The sequence below is a fragment of the Drosophila virilis genome, unplaced genomic scaffold (genome assembly GCF_030788295.1).
Source record: "Drosophila virilis strain 15010-1051.87 unplaced genomic scaffold, Dvir_AGI_RSII-ME tig00000012, whole genome shotgun sequence".
Lineage (NCBI taxonomy): Eukaryota > Metazoa > Arthropoda > Insecta > Diptera > Drosophilidae > Drosophila > Drosophila virilis.
Window position 1 is genome coordinate 20,035 of NW_027212784.1, and position 19,304 is coordinate 39,338.

The window sequence follows — 19,304 nt, forward strand, 5'->3', positions numbered from 1 at the left end:
TGTTAAAAGGCCACTAATGGGCACAGGGTATAAACTTAATATAAATCAAATGAAGCCGTAAATTGTCGCTTCTGTGCTTCTCCCCATTAACTTAAGGGAATAAGCTCGCTAGAAATTGGAAGTGCACGTTTTTTGTCTACATGCATATTAATATATTTGACAGATACATACTAAAGTATTTACCCTAAGTTGCACAATCACAATGTATATGTATTTTGCACACAAACACAATTTAAAATTATGGGTACAGGGTATAAAAAGGCATTGTTGATCTCGACTACAAAAATATTATTGTATTTTCAGTAATATAGTTAAAATCACAGTGAGATATTACTGCACGCTGATGAATTAAATATATAGTTTTGGGCCTCCAAGATGTGCATTTCAGTTAAGCAAATGGCAACTAGTAATATTATATATCCACTGTAACGTATCGCTCGTAGAAAATCCCACAATTTGTCACAAAAGATACTAAGCAAAACACAATGAAGCAGGGCATGCACGTTGACGATGCGCCACATCCAAGCCACAGAAAAAAATAATGTGGACTTAAATATATAGTTCTGACACTGGTACTGGCTGCTGTTGACATCTTCGCGTTCCAACATATTCTGATAGACAGCGATATAACGATTCCATGCCGTAGAGCTTAGTAAAAGTTGGCCAGTAAAGCTAATAACATTTTTGGCAACCTTGCGTGTAGTTGCCTTAATTTTAGGAATAATAGTTGGCTCAGGAGTCGCTTTCGAGTCGCTCATTGGAATTATCGAGTAGCCTCGGCGAGGTGGGTTGCTTTTCAAAAAGAAGAATATGCCAAGTAGTAGCGCAATGCATCCAAGTCCATCGCAGAGTCCGTCAACATAATAGCCAGACGTTCCAATCTCCGAGCGCTCGCCACGTATATGTTTCCTTACACGCGCAACATGGCCATCCAAATCATCGAGGAACGTGCGAATTTGAAAAAGCAGTACACCAAGCCGCCTGTATCCCAGGCTATCGGAGGCCACAAGTTTTCCCGATACGCAAGCGACCACAACATGAAAAAATGATATCATGTTGGGTGTTATGAACGTCGATTGCGAGATGCCAACCACATTGTCAAAGATTGTTGCCAATGGTGCGAACAGATAGTGGTTGGTATGATCCAGCAGTATCGCCTTAACCGTAATATGACAAAGTGGATTTATATTGCATGATATCCACGTATTATCTTCATAGGACGGTTCTTTTTCAACGGTGGGAGGTTTCGGGCCACTGCTCGAAGCGGATGCCAAATTGGATGGTTCCATCGACGATATCGACGTTGTCGAGGTGTTGATGTGATAATTTCGGTTAATAGCATAATTATGAATACGCAGATACAGCTCAAAATCCATAAACATATAGAACATTATTAACAAAAACAAGAGCGTTAATAATATCTTGCTTATTTGTGAACTGGGGCCAATCATTTTTTACGTTGTGAGGTAGATATCATCTATAAATTCTTCAACTCTCAGTGAATAGCTAAAATGAAAAAAAAAAAACAAAAAATTTAATTAATTAAAAAGACAACAAAAATAATGATTATCTTCGGCACGCCCAAGATTCAATACCCTTTTTGGCTTACGGCATGTCCGATATATGAGAATAATGAATTTGTTAATGCTGAGTGAAAATGTCTTCGAACACAGAGGAACAGATTTTCCTGATTTTCCATTTATCTGCATTGAGTGTTAATCGAAGAAGGGTTCAAAGTGGAGGTATTCAATACTGAAATATGTATTATCTGTGTGTATACTTAAAAAACCAAGTCTTTGAGATTCATATCATATCATATTCCATGTGAGGGCAGCCTAGTCCGCACTGTAAATCAATGTGTACACTTATCTGGCAGCTGGTCAAAGTTTATATAAGGTGTAAAAAGTGCCTTAAGCAAGAACGTTATTTTCGTACAAACTTCAGTTTGCAACCCGAGCTATCTTTGATATTTATGAAAGATGTGGACCCTAGCGAAGTTCACAATTACTCAGTTGACATATAGAAAATAAAAAATGACATGTTTACTAACTTATTTAGATATAGATTTAAGCGAAAGTACATATAAACACAACCATCCATACATACATGCGTAACTGTATATTTATAGTTGTAGTTTATAGCATGCCCATACCATATTTTATGCAATGACACAGAGCCTGATATAAACACAACCATACATACATACGTAACTGTGTATTTGTAGTTGTATTTTATAGCATGCCCATACCATATACCATATACATGCATTTATACATACTGCATAGTTTTGGCGAGTAACTCTGTGAAAGATAATAACCCGTTGAATTACTATATCAAATAAAAAACTTTAACTACTTACTACCGATGTGATACACTGTATATTATTTACATTAACACATTTCATTTTCGATAAATTGTAATATTTGTTTATATGATAATTAATCATATATTTGTATATACCATATGATCATACATATTATTGTATGCAATTGGTTAGATAGCTTTTGCGATATTTTATTTTGTTTATTATAGTTTTTCGTAAGAAAAGCGGCTATGCTCGTCCAATTGTAAATCGGTAATTAACTTTTGGGTTTAACTGATATTAATTTAATATTTTTTTATATTTTACAAGTGTGTGTTTGTATGGAAAAAGTAATAATTCTTTAATTATACTATGAATAAATCGAGTGTATCGACAAGGCTGTTATCGATAACATTTTTTCTATATTCCCACCTTTCGCGTTTTATATTCCCAACATTCGCGTTTTATATCAAGGCATTTGTACAGAATACCGTTGGGCACATCTGTTTAATTGAGACTTTTATCAACTTATAAAATGTTAGATATTGAATTCACTCGATAAATTGAAGCATTATTTTATTTAAAATAACTTAAATAATTCGTATATATGAGACTTATTGTCTTAACTGACTGATTGGCCATAAACGCACATCCCGAATCGTGTTTACCATCCGATCAGCCTCAAACTCACACTTTCTAGAAAATCTATTACTTCTTGATGAAAATGGGCATCAAAGACTTGGTGGGTGATGTTTCTGATTCAAATTCATTTCTACGAATCTGAATCGGAAGCTGAGTTTGTTGAAATGTCTTTGAAAACAGAATATTTTGCCCCATAAGATCCTACCATTGAGCCGATCTTTCCTATAATAGCTATATATTAAAGTGGTCCGATATAAGGATCACAATTGAACTAATGTATGCAAGAGAAAGTCCTATGCATCGAGATAAGTTCACATATAATCAGACAGACAGGGTCATGGTAGCGCCGCGGCGAATACGGTGACACCAAGTACTGCCTCCGGCAGCTTATCGGCAGTTTTATCGTTTCGCACAGTTCTGCGTACTCATGTCGAAAACCGCAGTGGATCGCATCTTGGCGTTGTTTTCTTCTCATTTCGGCCTGATTGTACCTAACCCTGATTGATAAATAAATATCAGGGTACACCATGTTTTTCTAGTGTTACTTTAAGTCATCCTCAGAAAACTTACAAAGAGTTAATATATTATGGACGCTATCATAAAATGTTACGTGTTGGACGCTATAATAAAACGTTAAGTGTTAGAAACATGTTTGTTTTCATATGTCGCATCGACAATCGATACATTCGAATATCGATGCATTTGATTTTGTATCGATACATTTTAGATTTGTTTTAGTTCTTCCCGATTAGGTTAAGTAATAAACAAGGGCAAATGAATATACAAGCGTTAAGAACTGCGGCGTTTAAGGCTGCTGGAATGAGTTTGTCCCAGTCCTTGGGACGCCGGCGTCTGATATCAACGGTATCGCCAAGACTCAGCAAAGCGTATGACTATGATGGAAAAACAAAAGTCTCAATATTTAACACGGAAACAGACATGGGCCTTATGATCACAGGCTATAGTCAGTACGGATTCCGGCTAAACAATAATATGGTCTTAATAGGACCTATTACAGTATTTCCCAGGTGTGTATAAGTGACACATGTGCATACAACATGTAACTTAATTTCCATTTAAGAATTTTGAACATTCTAGGTCAGTACTGTCATGGAACATAAACTCATTTGACGATATAAACGAGGAAAGTCTTTCACTTTTTCCGACACTGGAGCCAAAGATAGATGTACTTATAATTGGAATTGGAGACCAGAATCCAACACCAAACCTAACAAAACGCATCATTAAATTCATGAAAAAGTACAAAACAAACGTCGAGGTTCTTCGGACAGAACAGGTATGTATGATTTTCCACATTTGTTAAATCCATCTACCACCTGAAATATTTTTCTTTGCAGGCGTGTGCCACGTTCAATTTCCTTAACGCAGAGGGCAGAATGGTGGCATGTGCTCTCATACCTCCGCTGCACATTTCCTACAATGAAAACGATGTTCTACAAACCAAGCTTAAACAGAAACAGCTTTATGAAACAGATTAATTAACTTAATTAAATCAAATCAACAACTAGGGTCAACTAAGAAGTTATGTACATTCAATGTGAATAGTTAGAAGCAGATGTTAAATTACATTACAAGTTGAAAATGTATGTTATATGGATTTTCTTCTTATTTTAAAGATATCTCAAATAAAAAAAAGATTGCACATTAATGTCGATTCTATAGCGAAATAAGATTGGGTGGCAAAATATTGTTTTCCGGCATAAACAAGCTTCACTTTTTCACTGCAAAGCCATGTCATATAGCAACAAGGGTATTTAATATTCAGTGTGCCGGTAGACAGATAATTTGATATTCCGGGTGCGAACTGTTTCGTAGTCAGTTTGCAGTTTTGGGTAAAATCTTTATAATCAGTGTAGCACCAATAAGTATATTTATTAAAAGATATTTTATTGAAAAGTACTTAGCAAATTATATATTCAGTCGGCGCTTGCTCCAGGATAACGCTCTATAAGCATGGCCACGCCTTGTCCACCAGCAGCACATGCCGCAACTACACCAAGCTTTCCATCCTCGCGTACCAGGCGGTTGGCGGTGTGCATACATAGACGAACTCCTGTGGCAGCAAATGGGTGACCAATAGATAGTGATCCACCCCAGTTATTCCACTTGGTTAAATCTACAGCCCCTACTTTCTCGTTCAGACCCAAATATGTTTTACAAAACCAATCAGAATCTAAGGCTTTCAAATTGGCCACAATTTGACCAGCAAAGGCTTCATGAATTTCCCAAGTGTCCACATCTTTCAGTGTGATTCCGGCTTTCTTCAAGAGCTTGGGTATTCCATAGGCAGGACCCAATAGCAGTTGGTTGACAGGATCTTGAGATACATAAAGAAAATCACGTAAAAATGCTTTGGGCTTTAGGCCCAACTGCTTGGCTTTCTCCTCTGTCATGATTAGACAAGCTGATGCACCGTCAGACTAAAAGTACAACAAATTGATGATAGTTCGTTTATATAGTATTTCTAAGACGTACCAAGAAGGAAGCGTTGGCAGCAGTAATTGTGCCATAAGGTTTCACAAACGCTGGTCTGAGCTTTGCCAAACTTTCTGGGCTGGAGACTCGAATGCCGTTGTCTTTATCGACAACTTGATCAACACCTTGAACTTGAATAGTAACGTTTTTATGTAAAATATTGCGTGCAATCAAATATTATTTACATACCTTTAAAAGGCACCAAATCCGTAAAGTATCCATTTTCCTGAGCTTTTTTGGCCAAGGTGTGGGATCTTAAAGCGTAGTCGTCCTGTTCTTTGCGTGTGACATTAAAAGCCGATGCCAGTCGATCGGCGGAGTGACCCATAGTCTCTCCAGACGAGAACTCTGCAACAGCCGGCAACTGTAATTTACATAAAAAAGAAAAACATTTATAACTAAAGCTTGAGTTGATAAGTTTTTTTTACATACTTCCGGAGCCAAGAATCCAGGCCTGAATGTCGAGAGTAACGAAAGCCGCTGTCCAAGCGTTTTTGCTTTATTTGCCTTTAACATAAGCGCTCTCATTTTGCGCGAATGCCGGATTGGCACATCAGACATAAACTCAACGCCTCCAGCAACAATCACATCGTACGTGTTCGTAGCAATAAGTCCCATGCCAGTTGTTATTGCCTGAAATTGTATATATAACAAAGGACTGGCATGTATTGAGTTGTTTTAGAGAGCCAGGCATCAGTTCTTACCGCATTGGAGCTAATGCAGGCCATTGTAACCGTGTGGGCAGGTGTCTTATCGCTAAATCCAGCCGCTAGCGCTGCCTCGCGCCCAATATTCGAAGTTTTTACCTCCTGAATAACGCTGCCATAGACAATATAATCAACAAGTTCCTTGTTGATTTTACTCTTTTGCAATAGAGATCTATATGCACAAATATATTATTAACAAAAGCAATGTATTGTTTTCATATCGAAAAGAACTTACAGCAACGAATGCCTAGCTAACTCGTGGGGCATTAAATTCGAGTATGATGTACCAGATGTCAGAAAAGGCGTACGAACTCCATCGACAAGCACAATGTTTTGGCTGTTTCCGCTTCGTTTGGGTTGTACTGCGGCTTGGACGGACATTTGCCTGTGTCCAACTGAAGTATAAAATTAATAAATATTTCGCGAATTATTCTTACAACTATCTTCAATATTTATTGTATTTATATAACTGTACATATGCATATGCTTTCATGGTCATTAATTTGATTCGTTTTTTATAGTATACGCCCTTAAGATTCAACATCAGTTGGCTGCCTATAAGGGCGGCGTATTCGGCTAAATACATATATTCGTGGAATTTGAGCCCAGAAATCGCCTCTGAGTGCGTGACGTAGTTAATTCATCTTATGACAACTGCAACATACTTATTTATTTGGATCTGTACTTTACTCTAAAATAAATGGACTTTGATCACGCAGAATTGACGTCGTCAAATGCTTCGCCTACTCAATTTTCACAAGTATAAATCTTTGAGAATTACTTACGTCTTCTAAAAAAGCTTGTCATATTTAGATAATTGTTTCGTGTTTGAATAAGTCGGACGTTCATTTTTAATATTAACAAGTCTCAATATATGATCGATGCTTTTATTTTATTTCGCCGCTGGCTAGCGATGGCCAGATAATCGAGATGGCTATGTTTCTAAAACTATCGCTAACACTCCGATATAAATCGATAAATAGCCTTTACATTACATATGTTGGCTGTTTAAGTACTTAGCAGCTAATTTGTATGTTAATACATTTGAATATAAGTACACATGTTTGTATCTTTTCTACTTTCCACACTAAAACTACATTCCTTTTCATGGCATAGCAAACTGAACTAGGAAATAGTTGAATGCTCACATGCTCATTTAAATAGGGCTACATAAGTAAATTCCAAAAGTAGAGTGCAGAATGTCTAGTTCAAGGTTAAATTTAATTGTCTCCTTTAAGAAGAAAGGGTACGGGCACGTGCAGCTCATTACATTTACATACACACTAATGCACATGTATGTAAGCATCAAGGCCATTAAAATGCTACTCGCTGCACTTCATTGTTAGGATAAGTATTTACATACATACTTATGTAAATGTACATAGTATGTAAGAATTCAAATACATATATAAAAAAACGGTGAATTCGAACTATTTACATAGGTATGTGGGCGCAAGAAAGTTGAAGCCGTTATACAGTCGATAATGCCTACTAATTTTCCCCTTTGGGTTAAACTGTTAATGCTAATGGACTGATTGAGTGATTGACTGACTGACTCATTGATCAGCACCTGTTATGACCTTAGTCAACACTTAGACGAGCGTATTATCTAGCTGATCGGCATAAGTCTCATTTTCAACGCCCTACACTAAAATAAAACTAATATAAAAAAATGATAAGTTATATGATGAGTTTATTGAGAATCTTGAAATTAAAAAGGTGATCAACGATTTTCGCCAAAGCTTATTTTTCGAATGATTGCGATATAGTTGAAAAATGTTCATACAATTTGGCTCATTTGTAAGGAGCATGATAATTATTAGATGTCTTCTTTGGTTCATAACTTATGAAAAAAATGTAAATTTTGAACATAATTCTCATGAGCTGTTTTTGAATCACAGTTAATATGGCCCGCGTTCGATAGGAATCGATAAGAATCGATATCGAAAGCTTATTTTGTGAGAAGAACTCTTCGGTCTTAAGAGTGCGACTCACGAACTCTGGTTTTTTGTATAGTAAACATAAATTTAATAAAATTAATAAAAATTACAAACGAAACTACGGCCACAATTTTAAGGATGCCCTTTTGGGTAAAAAGCTTCTCCTATGAAAGTTCCGGGTTTCTTGCAAAGGGAAACTCAAGCACAATAAACAATTGGACTCGAACCAGTTTGCCTCGAAATAGTTTCGCAGCCTTGACTACGAATTTCTATATATTTGCTTATTTTACTTTATTTACTTATTGAATAGGAAAATCATTGTAGGCCGACATAACTGACTAGTCCTCCAGATTTCTTTAGAATACTTTGAAATGTAAACCCGTTTGTTTGTTTTTGAGTATATAACAATTTCTATTCGTAAGAGCCGACACGCAAGACGCGTAAATTTACATCCGTTCTTTAAAATGTGCAATTAAATTTGTCCTTGAACTGCAGAGCGTATGCAAATGGGAAAGTGGGCATGAGGATACAAGGATACAAACATCTGTACAGGAATGGATATACAGGAAATAACAGTCTACTTTCAGCCCGTTATCCGTGCATAATTATCTTTAATGGATGCACATTTAAATCGTATTCCTTGGGATAGTTTCACATGCTTGTAAAAAGAAAACTCCAAAAAAAAATGGATATCTGTGAAAATGTTATGTGGAAAGGTAATCACAATTAATTGAATTGAAATAATATGTAAGAAAATAAAATCTCTAATTGAATAAATCACTTTAAATACATTTTCCTAAATGTATGCAAATAACGAGACAGGTGAAAATGGAAAATCAAAACGGTTTTTGCAGCTGATCAAGAATATAAATATGAATTCTTACAAATAAAATGTTAATGTAAAGGGTTAATGTTAATCAAACAGAGCTGGCATGGGATTGTAATATGGTCTAATCAGAAATATACATTAGTATATTTAAAAGAAATGATTGATGTATAAAATGTGAAAATAAGTATGTAAGTATGTATGCGTGTAAAGACATTCATTCAGAGTTTAGTTTTTGTTGCAGTGTTAAATAAAACCCCTGTTGGGAAAGGCATAACACATCATAAAACGAAGTGGCTGCAAGAACAAGTCCGAAGACCAACATGTTCACACGAAGACTGTATGATCTCGCTAGCTGCTGTTGTCGGCTGCCACTGGCTGTAGTTTTAGTGCACAAATAGTGCTTTGGTAGGTCGGACGTGTTGTCGGTGCGCGCGTGATTTAAGAGAGCCGCAGTGCTACTTTTATACGAGAGAGAGAGAGGGAGAGAGAGAGAGAGAGGCAAAAGCCCGATCTCTTGCTCGCAAAGTCGGAAAAAAGTTTTACCAATCAAGTTTTTTATTTCGCAATAATGTATTACATATAACAAAACTTCAACCTAGTTAAAAGTTACTGTTGTTGTTGTGAACTTTTTGTATGTGTGCGGTACACACACATGCATATGGATTGCCATCAGTATGTGCATGTGTTGTTTGTGGCATTAGCAAAAGCTAATAAAGCTGTGAACTGTACGTGCGTTGCTTAAAAACAAGATCCAATTCAAAAGAGAAATTAAATCTACTCTGCTACTATTAAACTGTGTTTGAAAATCTCGAACAAATATGATAAACAAAAACAGAAACAGTTGTCTTATATATATGAACGTGTGTAGATGTTGAAACTGAAAGTAACAATTAATAAATATACATATACAGTATGTCAATAAAGTGTTTTGACTAACGAAAAAAAACTAATTTTTTGGGTTTAGTTGAAAATAAATGTACCTAAAAGTGAGAATTTTTTTTCAATTCTAATTTATTTCGATTCTATATTTTTCCTAGAACTTAATGGCAAAAAGAATTGTTAAATAACATTACCCAAACATTTTATAAAATTAAAAAACTAAAAACATTCAAATTTTATGCTGTCAATAAAGTGTTTTTACACGAAACTTTATTACTAAATAACAATGTTAAAAAAACAGGAATATTTTTTTTTAATACTTTGTGTGGCTGCCATTAGCGTCACATACAGCCTGCAATCGCCGTTTCATTGAAACAATAAGGTTTTGTATGTATGTTTCTGGAATCTTCTGCCATTCTTCCAGTACAGCAGCTTTTAAATCAGTTTTTGATTTTGGACTCCGCTTTGCGACTTTTTTTTTCAAATATGACCACACATTTTCTATTGGATTCATATCTGGACTTTGTGGTGGAGTGTCTAACACCTTTCCACAGTTGTACAACAGCCAAACTCTTACCATATGAGCTTTATGCTTCGGGTCATTGTCCTGGTAAAATTTAAAAATTGGCTTATTGTCCTCATAGAATCCAAATTTCTGTGCACTACTGACGAGATGTGTCTGTAAAATGCTCAGATATTGTCTAGCATCCATGGTATTCTCAATGAAGGTCAAATCTCCTACACCCTTGCTCGAAATACACCCCCACACCATCACTGATAGTTTTCCGAATTTAACGGTTGGAATAATATTGCGGTTTTCCAACGCTGTTAGTGGCTTTCTCCAGACTCTGGATGGCCCATCGTTGTAGAATAGCATCATCTTGCTTTCGTCACAGAATATGACGTTACTCCAAAAATCGTTCGAACTATTTACATGGACTTGAGCGAACGATAGCCGCTTCAAAATATTCGCCGCCGATAGTAGAGGTTTTTTCCTGGCAACTCGTGATGTGTAGTCATTGGAATTCAGTAATTTTCGGACAGTTTCATGTGACACATCAACACCACTTTCTTCCTTGAACTCCTGAGCAATATCCCTAAGCGAAATTTGTGGATTTTTCTCAATTTTTCTCAGAATTTTTCGCTTATCTCTGTCAGAAATTTTGCAGGGTCGACCACATACTGGCTTTGCCTCTAGCCTATCTTCCTTATTGGCTCTGTTTAATATGTTGTATATCGTTGCTTTTGATAAATTAAACATATCAGCCAGTTCCGAGACTTGACGTCCCATCTGATGGTTATAATACACCAGCTGAGCGACTTCAAAAGTTGTTCTTTTTCCTGGCATTTTATTTTTCATAAAATTAAAGCAAAACGTTATAAATTGCAATAGAAAATGACAAGAAAAGTCGAAGACACAAGAGAAGCCAAAACGCATGGGCCCAAATCTAACGGGATCACCCAAAAGAGAACGGCAAAACAATTTACCGTAGCTGTAAAAACACTTTATTGACAGCATAAAATGTGAATGTTTTTAGTTTTTTAATTTTATAAAATGTTTGGGTAATGTTATTTAACAATTCTTTTTGCCATTAAGTTCTAGGAGAAATATAGAATCGAAATAAATTATAATTGAAAAAAAATTCTCACTTTTAGGTACATTTATTTTCAACTAAACCCAAAAAATTAGTTTTTTTTTGTTAGTAAAAACACTTTATTGACATACTGTATGTACAATTTATCAACATACAATTTTACATGTGTTAATTCTGTCGTTCAATGCAAAAGGAATAGAACGCGTAATTCACATAACACATACACGTTCAGGTATATGTTTGTATGTGTGTGCATACACAAACCTTAACCAGAGACTGTGAAAGTGGAAAGCTCTACTGAGTCGCATACATGTATGTATGAATGTGTATGAATACATAAATATATGTATGTATGTGCAGAAAACTACGATATTTACATGTATGCATGTACGTATATGCCTTACATACATATTCAGAAAGTCTACAGAAGATTTTCCATCTATTTGTGAAAGGGAGTAATTGCTACAAGATTTAATGAAAGAGGTAAGTCGAAAAAGTATATTTAGAAAATCATGTTTTACTAGTTTTCTATGTACATATATTTGTCAAAATAGAGACAGTCAAATTTGTGTTATAAACAAAAAAAAAATATTATGTTTATACGCTGCACGTTTAATTAAAATATAAAATGGACACCTAATGCAAATTAATATGCATAAATAACATTTACACAATGCCAAATTTCAAGTTATGAAGAAAAGCAGACAATCGTACTTAAAGTTTGAACACACACATATTAATGCATGTCTATGTGAAAACATATATATGTATATAATTGATATGTATGTAAATGTGCAGCAGAGCCCAGTTTTCTGTATACCGTCCGATCGTCACGATTAACAACGACAGCACAAACAACTACAACACTAAAAGATCGCAACGCAACGCTCACCCAAGCAAGAGACAAGAAAGGCTTAGTGACCTTCATAGCGTGCTTATATGAATGTATTCACACATATACAAATGCCTGAACAGACAGACGCATGTATAAATGTATACGTATAGCTGTTTATATATAAATCTATATATGTATATACAAACATATTTGCATTAGTGTGTGTCTGTCGTGTAAGAAACTTGTGTTGTGTGCACGTCGCTTACGCTTGTCGCTCTTTCTCTTTCATTTATTATTGCGCAGAAATGTTAATAAGCTCCGTCAATATATATGTACAAATATGTATGTTTTTATGTAGTACGTATGAGCGTACAAATGTATATGTATGTATGTTTTGACTCTAAGAAAAAGTGCATTCGTATTAAATTGAATGTAAATATTTTCATATGAATGTATATTCATCATACAGAAAGTTATGTAGAAAAAGCAATTCACTTTTTCTACTGAATTTGATGGGGAAAAATGAGCTTGTTCATTGTTATAATTATGTAATTCAAATTTGGGTCATTTTTACGAGTGTGGCATTTACAACACGCTCAACGACGACGCGTAGTTGTGTGCGAGTATGAGATTTTTTGGCTGGCTCACCAAAAGAGCTTTCGTGAAAGGGGAAAATGAGCAGAAACTTTGCATTACGTTAGTATTGGTCCGTGACAAACTTTAGCGAAAACAAGTTTGATCATGTTAAATCCGCTCACTTCATAAATTTGATGTACTTACTCATGTACGCATACATGCATACATATATATGTATGGCAATGCAGACAATATGTTAAAATACATGCATAAAATGTTTATATTGAAAATATAATTCAAACTCCCTTAATTATTATAATAGCTGGATTATCAACTTTCATTTATGTACATACATACATACATATATAAAATATAAACACATTTCTACATAAATATGTATATAAATACATGTAAACATATATATGTATGCATGTATGAGCATACAAATTCAAACAGCGGATTGCAAAACTGTATATGCATTTATATCGAAACTACGACGACAAATTCGGAAAGCCAAGCGTAACTGAGTGATCGTATTTTGTATACACAGACATGGTTTTCGTATGTATTGCTTAGCTTTCGTGAATACATTTACTCATATACATGTTTATATATATATATATATATATATATGTGCATGTGTATGCAGACTCATTTAGAGTAATTCGAAAGCTTTTTTACATGCCTTTATCTAACACAAGCACAAAGAGTAATGAATGAATACACACAAACACATACATATGTATATGCTTAGAGAGAACATCATCGAGAGAAAAGCTTTTTGTGAAAGGTGATGTTTTTGGTCGTTTGTAAGCGCGTTTTTCGCTTTTCAGTTTTCGCCTTTTGCTTCTGAATTACTATTTTTTTCGCTTTATCAAAACGAGTATGCATTTATATAAATGTACATTGAAAGTATGTATGTATGTATGTGCATACATATGCATGTAAGATTTTTACATAAAAACAAACAGTAGCTTCGAATACCCGAATGTAGTTCATATACATTCAAACACTCATAGCCAAAAGTATGCATACATATATGTCACAATATGAAAACTGTATTTTTAAAAAACGAAATGTACTTTCGACAGATACATATGTATGTATGTATGTATGTAAATGCATTGCCAAATAATACTTTCTCATTCCCGTGATGTAGAAGTGTTTCTTTATATTGACTGAAAGGAGTTTAAGCTCATTTGGATAATTGGATCTTCTTTAATAAATTTTAAAAGAAATATGGCCTCTGCTCCATATTTTACAAAAATCGGACTATTTTCTCATTTGGAAAACTTTCCTTTTATTTGCATCATTCAATATACTATTTTGGTACGATTGGGCTTAATTAAGATGAAACTGCTTGATGTATGATGTATTTATGAAGTATGATGATGTATGTATGACGAGTGCATGTCTTTCTTATAATCTGAAGAACTCAAACAAATCATAAAACGCTGAGGGGAAATCCTGCTAAAGCAGATTTTTGTTTTAATGTTTTATTGTTAATTCCTGTTCGAGTAGAAATGTACTTTTGAGTGCTTGCTTAAAACAACACAGTTCCGTTTATTTTTTTTATTGTCGAGCTCCATGCCATAAAAATGTACATATAATACGTTGAAGCGTACCATTCTCTTGCTTGGGCAAGCCAGTCAGTCAAGTTTTATTGAAAGTGAACGTTTCTTCTCCATTCACAGCAAAAAAGCAAGACTATCTCTTTCTAAAGTTTTAGAGATCTGTGAACTTTAGCTTCAATGTGTGGCCCTGTAGACTCACAAACACACACGCACACACACACACACAATTCGATAGCCATACATGCACATGTGTAGACACACACGCATGCACGCTGTGAATCTGTGTAAGCCCGTGTGTGTGTGTGTGTGTGTGTGTGTTTAAATACATACAATGTTAACTTTTAAATTCACAAGCTGACAAGCCGTGCTCTTGCACAATACAAAATGACACATGGCCTTTTATTTGTTCATATGAATACGTACGTACGTATTCGTCGTATAAGCTAAAACGAAAATGCACTTTTTGATTTAACAATTTCGTTGGTTTTAAAATCCGTTGCCCTTTCCCAAAACTTGACACCGACAAAATTTCCCATTGCAAACGCATTGAGAAAGCTTTTAAAGCTTTTTATGCATCTGCATTAGGTTCATTCCGTGCATTCCTCGAGATAAGCCTCTGAGTCTGGAATAAATGCCGTGTTGTCAGACAGTTCTGGTCGGAAGTGCCCTGCGGAAGATACCCTGTATCTGGCGCCAAAACCTGCAACGCTTCTTCCTCTTGAATAACTTTCTTATATCGAAAAGATATTCGTAAAGGCAAATTTCTTGGACCTGTGCATACGAGCTTCTAAATTCCAAATACTATGATGTTGTATGTTTCAGATTAGAACTCTCTAGCCTCATCCCATTATCCAGACCAAAAATATTTATATTTTTTACCCATTGCGAATTGTGCATCTTCCGAATTAACTGGCTACAGATTTTAAGTCGAGTTGATAATAATTGGAAAGTTGGCAGTAAGAGATTTTCTTTAGAATGAATTAATTAGAATAATTTAATTACGCATATTCTACTTGAGGAGAATTGAACACAATTAAAAACTTAATCATTGCATTTGCAAAAAAAATATACATACCCCTATTACAATTACTAATATAAATATATTTCAATTGATTCCTCAAAAAGAACATAAAGTCTGCATTGTAAACCCGTTTAGTTTGTATTGATAAGCGATCAAGATAATATATAATATATATATGCTTGTTATCAATTGCAGTTTCAAAGAATGTTGATGTTGCAATACAGCAAGCATGGTGAGTGCATCCTCAAAGAAATCGGAGCAGCTTTCAGAGGGGAGCATCCAGCTGACTTAACAATCGTGTGTGAAAACAAGGTGAAGCTACATGCGCACAAATTGGTACTCGCTGCAGCCAGTCCACTTATACGGTAAGTGAATGGATCAGAAACAGATTTGTGAAGCAGACTCATGTTTGTTTTGAAATTGTAGGAATTTATTGGAGGATACTCACCTGAGCGATTGCACGACAACTGTCTATTTTCCGGACGTCAATGCCACGTATTTTAAATTCCTTTTGGATTTCTTGTATTCCGGCCAAACGTGTATAACGTCGCGGGACGTCAACTATCTGCACGATTTGTTGCTGTTGCTGCAAATTAAGTCGGACAGTTGGAAGACAACAGATTCTGCCTATCTGAGCAATAAATGCTCCAGCATACGTGAGAGACCGCGTAAACAGTACTCCTCCTCGCAAACTCTAGACCAATCCTTAAAATATGAAGTCGAGAGTGTGGACGAGACGAGAAATACCGCAGACTTTTCCTCGTTCTCAGCTGAAAACTGTGAGAGCGCGATCGAGTGTTCGCATAAGGAAAACGATGATGACGACTGCGCCAATAAGGACAATAAAAGCGATAAAGACACTGATGAAATTGTAAATCTTTCGGACATTCCAGCGGGTGGACTTGCCAACAGCAGCAGCAGCAGCAGCAATAACAATAATAATAACTCAACAATAAACCCTGTAAACTTATCACTTGATCTTCGAACGAAAGGTGACAATTCGGCACGCAATGATAGTAAAAATTTTCTGTTAAAACAAAATAATGTCGATACAATCAGCGCACATGAAAGCACAAAGCGAAAAGGACTATTTTTTGACGCACACAAAGATGTTATGAAACCCCTCTCTGATGGATCCGATATAAATAGTTCGCCCGAGAACTACGTTGTGACGCCCCATCGGAAACGTCGGCCCGGCTTTCACAATACGCAGAGCGATAACCAACCCTTCACAACGTATCAGCACAATCTATTAGAAGAACTGCGATTGGTAAAGTCGACAACATCACCCATAGCCGGATTGACCTCGGAGAAGAACATATTATCACAACTTGAGGATGGAACACTTAATACGGAGACTATGACGCCGGAAAGGAAACTGCTAGAGGCACAACGAAATCGAGTTCAAAGCCCGGAGCTGCATCAGATGCATCTGGGGCAACAGTTTGTATATCAATGGCAATCCAATCAAAACGCAGCCCTTTCTTCAATGCCCAATTTGCAGTCGCGACTGTCAAGTTTATCGCACATAAACCTAAACCTGGACCCAGATGGTCGCAACAACAGTGCTACTTCCGTGTCCAATATCTCCGCGAACAATTCGCACTCGTCGTCGGTGCGCGAGTACCGATGCGAATACTGTGGCAAACAGTTTGGCATGTCGTGGAACCTCAAGACACATCTCCGCGTCCACACTGGCGAGAAGCCGTTTGCCTGCCGCCTATGCGTGGCCATGTTCAAGCAAAAGGCGCACCTTCTTAAGCACCTGTGCTCCGTTCATAGAAATGTAATAACCACAACCAATGGCACGGACACAGAGAATCGATACAGCTGCTGTTTCTGCTCGATGTGCTTTGAGTCCGTGCAGGAGCTGGTTCGCCATTTGTCTGGGCACCACAACAACCTTCTGCTCACCAAGAATCTTCGGGAATAATCTGAAAAAGGATCTGTTCGATTGGCTGGCTGCCCGTTAACGCTAATCGAATAAGTAATTGCAAAGAGACCTGAATTTTATAATTATAAACTTACGGTTACAGTAACAACAAGAGCTTAAAAATAAAAATAAAAAAAAGCTTAGCTCTTGTATAATAATATGTAAAATGTACATTTAAAACACATAACTTTATTCACACATTCAATTGTTTTTACTCAATCATTTCATCGGCGATAGAACCGTGTGACAGTCAGAAGTGCGAGCACTGCCTATTGGCTTTTAATTTAAGTCGGATTTGACTATGTACTAGATGCAATTTACATCCGAAACTGAAACTGAAACTGAAATCGAAACCGAAACCGAACGGTCGCCTTCTTTTAGCCGCCGGCTGGTCCATTTGTGTGGAACATTTAGGTTCTAAGCATATTTTTATTCAGAAGGTATTGTAATTTGTATTGTATTTTCTACTTGATTCACATTTTACTTTTGATTAACATTTTTTTATACAACACTCCTGCATACTTTTATATGTAGTTACAATTTTTTAAAATCATAAATAAGAAAATATGTAAATTGTACAGAACAACATTTACAAGTTTGTAATAAAACAAAAGCATTTCTTTTTTAAGTTTTATTCCTGACTTTTTGTAGGCCAACCAATCGTAAAAACCATATTCGAAATTCTTACATGATCAAGTTAACGCAAGTTAACTTAAAGAACAAATATAAATCGAATTTGTTTCAGTGTATGGCTACTATTCGATCTCTATAAATCAATTAAATATAAATTGCTGAGAAATCTAATTGACGCAACCTGCCAGACGTAATCGAGGAATTCCCAATTGGAATATACATAAGTAAGTATAGTATAGGCGTGATCTCTGATTGGATAGTTATTGGACTTCCCTATGAATGCATTGCTGAATACTCGGTCTATTGCATCTTGCATCAAAGATTTATGGGTCGAACTCTAAAGTTCTGTTCAATTGATTTTCAAAGAAAGTTGGCGGAAAATTTGCAACAACAACAATTTTCCGATTGATTTCCAACTCAGCGAGCACGACGGGCCAATCCAGGTTTGATCATGGCTATCATCAGTAAGTTTACTTCATAAGTAATAAATGAGCTTTGATTAGCTTTTTGTGGTAATGTTGTTTTCGATAAGAAGTTCGATAAGTAATCGCAAAATAAACACGAATTGTTCGGGGCGAATACGCAAATTTTCAAAAAATGTGTATTTCTTATAAGAAAACGTACAGGCCACATTTTTTAAAAAATGCGACATTCGCAAAAAAATGTAAGAAATGTGGTCAGTGGACAGAGACTAATTGGTCGAAAAATATGTTTTTCTATGCCACTGTTTTCCAATAACATATTTATATTAATATAATTTGAGCAAATAATACAATTTTAACGCTGTTATCGCTTTTTAAATCCATTTGATGTTGCCGCCGGTCATAAAAAGTGTGCGTTACATTCGCATGTAAACGTAACATGTCAATTTATCAATCGATTGAGAAACTGAAGCCACTTATGAAACCTGACAGATAATCTTAATATAAACCATAGCTATGTTAGATCTTATCTATATATGGGAAACTGGAAACTGGGCAGCAAGAAGTTGACACAAGGCGTGTTCCCAATCAGCCTAATTGCTCATGAAATTCTTATTAAGTTTTTGATAACATTTAAGGATTGAACATGGATTGTTTTGGCGACTGCAACTTTGTAAAAATATTAATTTTTATAATATTTAATGCAATCCGAAGACCTTATCCAAAAAAAAATCAAAATAGTACTTTGTTCATGTTATGAAAATTAACAGCTGACTAAGTTGATTGAAATTTCAGAAGGATTATTAAATGGAAATGTAGATGCATATGTGTTAAATGATATTTATACTAAAACGAAGATGAATAGAGTAGAATAAATAAATTTTGTTAGAAGAAGTGAATTTGAAAGAAGTTAGTAGTCA

General features: G+C 35.6%; 4 protein-coding genes across 7 annotated transcripts; 2 read left to right on the forward strand and 2 right to left on the reverse strand.

The window, feature by feature from the left end:
- Positions 1-273: 273 nt before the first annotated feature.
- On the reverse strand, positions 274-2,674 carry LOC6625014 (ceramide phosphoethanolamine synthase-like). 4 transcript variants are annotated; one of them, XM_015173832.3, is made up of 2 exons: positions 2,360-2,674; positions 274-1,506 (listed from the first exon to the last, which is right to left on the reverse strand). In XM_015173832.3, the coding sequence occupies exon 2, from the start codon at positions 1,449-1,451 to the stop codon at positions 318-320; it is 1,134 nt and encodes a 377-aa protein (XP_015029318.1). In that variant the 5' UTR covers positions 1,452-1,506; positions 2,360-2,674; the 3' UTR covers positions 274-317. The 4 variants fall into 4 exon arrangements, with proteins under 4 accessions (XP_015029318.1, XP_015029317.1, XP_070066845.1 ...); XM_015173831.3 differs by having other exon boundaries at positions 2,474-2,664; XM_070210744.1 differs by having other exon boundaries at positions 2,363-2,664.
- Positions 2,675-3,676: 1,002 nt separating this feature from the next.
- On the forward strand, positions 3,677-4,613 carry LOC6625015 (NADH dehydrogenase [ubiquinone] 1 alpha subcomplex assembly factor 3-like). The gene is made up of 3 exons (XM_002049916.4): positions 3,677-3,972; positions 4,043-4,241; positions 4,303-4,613. The coding sequence occupies exons 1-3, from the start codon at positions 3,719-3,721 to the stop codon at positions 4,441-4,443; spliced, it is 594 nt and encodes a 197-aa protein (XP_002049952.1). The 5' UTR covers positions 3,677-3,718; the 3' UTR covers positions 4,444-4,613.
- Positions 4,614-4,831: 218 nt separating this feature from the next.
- LOC6625016 (trifunctional enzyme subunit beta, mitochondrial-like) lies at positions 4,832-7,091 on the reverse strand. Its single transcript, XM_002049917.4, has 7 exons — positions 6,933-7,091; positions 6,383-6,542; positions 6,145-6,319; positions 5,873-6,073; positions 5,630-5,804; positions 5,441-5,571; positions 4,832-5,385 (listed from the first exon to the last, which is right to left on the reverse strand). Exons 1-7 carry the CDS (start codon positions 6,994-6,996, stop codon positions 4,882-4,884), a joined length of 1,410 nt encoding a protein of 469 aa, XP_002049953.2. The 5' UTR covers positions 6,997-7,091; the 3' UTR covers positions 4,832-4,881.
- A 4,436-nt stretch (positions 7,092-11,527) lies between these two features.
- LOC116649783 (transcription factor Ken-like) lies at positions 11,528-17,963 on the forward strand. Its single transcript, XM_032432877.2, has 3 exons — positions 11,528-11,873; positions 15,592-15,761; positions 15,823-17,963. Exons 1-3 carry the CDS (start codon positions 11,865-11,867, stop codon positions 17,327-17,329), a joined length of 1,686 nt encoding a protein of 561 aa, XP_032288768.1. The 5' UTR covers positions 11,528-11,864; the 3' UTR covers positions 17,330-17,963.
- The last annotated feature ends 1,341 nt before the right edge of the window (positions 17,964-19,304 follow it).